At 46.8% G+C, this 2,500-nt stretch overlaps 1 protein-coding gene across 1 annotated transcript in view; it reads left to right on the top strand.

Annotated features, from left to right (window-relative positions):
* Positions 1 to 2,500, top strand: part of si:dkey-175m17.7 — a 19,615-nt gene that overhangs the window by 15,343 nt on the left and 1,772 nt on the right. Inside the window, exon 5 of the mRNA XM_042091980.1 lies at positions 1 to 2,500. This exon is cut by the window's left edge and continues 132 nt beyond it; it is cut by the window's right edge and continues 1,772 nt beyond it. Within this exon, the coding sequence (XP_041947914.1) occupies positions 1 to 134 (134 nt within the window). The 3' untranslated portion in view covers positions 135 to 2,500.

Raw genomic sequence — 2,500 nt, 5'->3', positions numbered from 1 at the left:
GCGGCCGCCGGCCCGTCGTCTCACCCAACCTTAACTTCATGGGCCAGCTGCTCGAGTTCGAGAGGGACCTCAACTCCGGAGTGACCCCCCGCATCCTCACCCCCAAACTCACGGGCCTGGAGACGCAAGTCTGAGACACACACACACACACACACACACACGACAGACAGAGAGAGAGAGAGAGAGAGAGAGAGAGAGAGAGTTGCAGAGGAACAAAAGAAAAAAGGAGAAGAAGAGACGGCCGTGTTCAGGTGGAGGCTAGAGGGAGAGAGAGGAAGTCCAGATTCGCTCGATTCCTGTGAGTCCACCTCACACCTTCACACGCTGCTTCTAAACCAGGGCACCTGTCTCACCTGGCGCACCTACACCTGTCTACCTGCGTGACCCGGCTCGACCCAACGGGGGCCTGCCATCCTCATCCTCCATTTGTAACGACGTGCCAAGTTTTTATAACAATCTACGAGCACCTGTAATCCTCCTGCTCTCTCTTTATCTACCTACTAGTATTGTGCTACTGTTACGGTTGCCATGACTACGATTATAATTATTATAATTATTATTAACGCTCTGATCAGTGTGACCGTTAGAACTCATCATTCTCTACACAGTGGACATCACTGGGGGGTCCAGAGACAGGGCCGCAGACTTATGATGCACTTACGGAAACGTACGGAACTTTCTAGAGACCCAGGAACACCTCTCCAACCCAACCTCTAGGAGACCTGTAAGCTGTGGGTTCTGATTTCACCCTGTCGTCCACTGTGGTTCGATGTGTTCAGGACCGCCGCTCAGTATAAGGAAACCCAAAATGACCCGTTTGACCCCTATGCACTTTACTCCGTCTGCTTTTTGGGGTTTGCTCCGACACACACACACACACACACACACACACATACACACACATACACACACATACACACACACACTTATTTTTCAGTCTCGTTCACAAAAATAGGGAAGAAATATAATATTTGGCCTTTTATTTTTTTATTTTGCCTTCTGTTGTTTTTAAAGAACTGCGGTGTGGTGGTTTTGCTACGACAGGGCGCTGTGCAATAGAGTGCTGCTCATCTGGCTGATGCTAACGATGCGCCTGATCGCTCCGTAGGAGACGCACCAGGTCCTGCTCGCGACGTCCAGCTGGAGGAAAGAGGAGGCGAGCAGGACGATGAGGTCCTGCAGGACACAGGGCTGGAGATGGACTACTGACGAGGTCCTGCAGGGTGACGTCTGTAGGACTGTGGGACTATTTTCGTCTTCGGCAGTCAGGTGCGAATGGAGTTGGCAAATGGAGACATTGAAGTTTTTTTCCCAGAGATTTATTTAATTCATTAGTTGAAGTATTTTGATATTGAGTGAATTTATTTACAGCCTTGTATTTTTCAGTTTCTTTTCTTCTTGGCTTTGAACATCCAAAAAGGGAAAACGACGCTTCGAACATCCAAAAAGGGAAAACAACAAACGCTTTGAACATCCAAAAAGGGAAAAACTTCTTTTTTTAGAAATGCAGAGAAGGGCGGCAGAGACGCCAACTGTACAAAAGATAAAAGACAAAAACTCAGAAATAACGACTTATTTTTATGGTGGATTTCCTTTGACACGCATGTCAGATTGTTTGTTGATTTGTTTGTTTGATTGTTTGTTTGTTTGTTGTTTTTTCTATTGGGTTGGAACACCTGCATGTTTTAATGTTTCTGTATTTTGGCCTTTTTATTTCTCGGACGGTGCACTCTGATTGGTGGAGTTCGACGGATGGGGTCTAAACCTGATCTCAGTCTAATCCACACGCTGCTATCAGAGACTAAGACCTGGCATGTTGTGTAAGAGTTTAGGGAGAGGCTAGTGTCACTTCTTACAGTGTGTGTGTGTGTGTGTGTGTGTGTGTGTGTGTGTGTGCGTGCGTGCGTGCGTGTGTGTATGTGTGTGTGTGTGTGTGTTGCTCCTGTGTTCGGACGTGGCCTTTACAGCGTGAACAAAAGCGTGGCCATGTAGAGCAGTCTATTCAGTACAGAGCTTTACTAGAAAGAGGGCTTCCGGCAGTGATACTGAACACTCTCGAGCTGACCGCCGAGTCCAGCTCCTAATTTCTCTATTTTTACTTTCTTCCTCTGCAGAACAGAATGGAACAGAATAGAACAGAACGGAACTGAATAGAACAGAAAGGAACATAATAGAACAGAACAGAGCAATCTCCGCTCTCCTGTCTCAAGATATACAGTAGTCACTGTAGACATTGTCACTGCACACTTCCAAATACGCCACTCCCTTGGCACTCAGGACTGACAACATGGCTTCATTACGACATAATGAATCCTCTGTAGCATTAACTAGCGTTAGCTATCCCTCATCTGTAGCATTAACTAGCGTTAGCTATCCCTCATCTGTAGCATTAACTAGCGTTAGCTATCCCTCATCTGTAGCATTAACTAGCGTTAGCTATCCCTCCTGTCTTTCCCTCTCCCTGCTGTTCTTCCGAATCAGTATGCGACTGACCTCTCTT

The sequence above is a fragment of the Alosa sapidissima genome, chromosome 5, assembly GCF_018492685.1.
Source record: "Alosa sapidissima isolate fAloSap1 chromosome 5, fAloSap1.pri, whole genome shotgun sequence".
In the NCBI taxonomy this organism is placed as follows: Eukaryota; Metazoa; Chordata; class Actinopteri; order Clupeiformes; family Clupeidae; genus Alosa; species Alosa sapidissima.
Note: the sequence above shows the minus strand (reverse complement) of the source record. Positions and strands in the feature narration are given on the sequence as shown.